At 69.6% G+C, this 593-nt stretch overlaps 1 protein-coding gene across 1 annotated transcript in view; it reads left to right on the forward strand.

Annotated features, from left to right (window-relative positions):
* Positions 1-309, forward strand: part of LOC129734966 (translation initiation factor IF-2-like) — a 1,506-nt gene extending 1,197 nt beyond the window's left edge. Inside the window, exon 1 of the mRNA XM_055700377.1 lies at positions 1-309. This exon is cut by the window's left edge and continues 1,197 nt beyond it. Within this exon, the coding sequence (XP_055556352.1) occupies positions 1-309 (309 nt within the window).
* Positions 310-593: the final 284 nt, after the last annotated feature.

The following is a 593-nucleotide window of genomic DNA, read 5'->3' on the forward strand; positions in this document are numbered from 1 at the left end:
CCACGGCCACCACACCACCGCGCCGTCGCACCCTCCTCCTCCTCCCCCTTTTTCTTTGCTCACGGGGACACCGAGGGCAAGCGCACACCTCACACGCGCGACGGGAGGCGAATTCGAAAGGAAACCACCCTGGCCCGAACACCGGACGCCACCGCGGCCACCCCTGGCATGGGGAGCACACAGCAGAGCCGGCCCGCCGGGGGCCCTCTCCGACGCGACCCGAATGGCCTCATCGATCAGGAACGGGAAAGGAGCGAGAAGCGGCAGCCCCCCCCCACCCACGGACACGATTACCTGGGACGGCATTGACAGTCAGTCGGCGGCCGCCACGAGCCTGCGGGTAACGTTTCTCCCGGCCTCGCTGGCGGTCCCTCCCGGCGGGGCTTCCCACCCTCGCTGCTGCTGCTTGCTGCTGCCGCCGCACCAGGGTCTGGGCTAGGCGCACGGCCTTTGCTCCCCCACCACCACCACCACCACCACGCGCACCGCGCGGGAAGGAACAGCCCGAGTTTAACTTGCGGACGCCTCGCTTGCTGAACGGGCAAGCCGAAAGGGCGACACGAACACGGACCGGCCCGCTGGACGGGCAAGCG

This window comes from Falco cherrug, unplaced genomic scaffold, assembly GCF_023634085.1.
Source record: "Falco cherrug isolate bFalChe1 unplaced genomic scaffold, bFalChe1.pri U_21a, whole genome shotgun sequence".
Lineage (NCBI taxonomy): Eukaryota > Metazoa > Chordata > Aves > Falconiformes > Falconidae > Falco > Falco cherrug.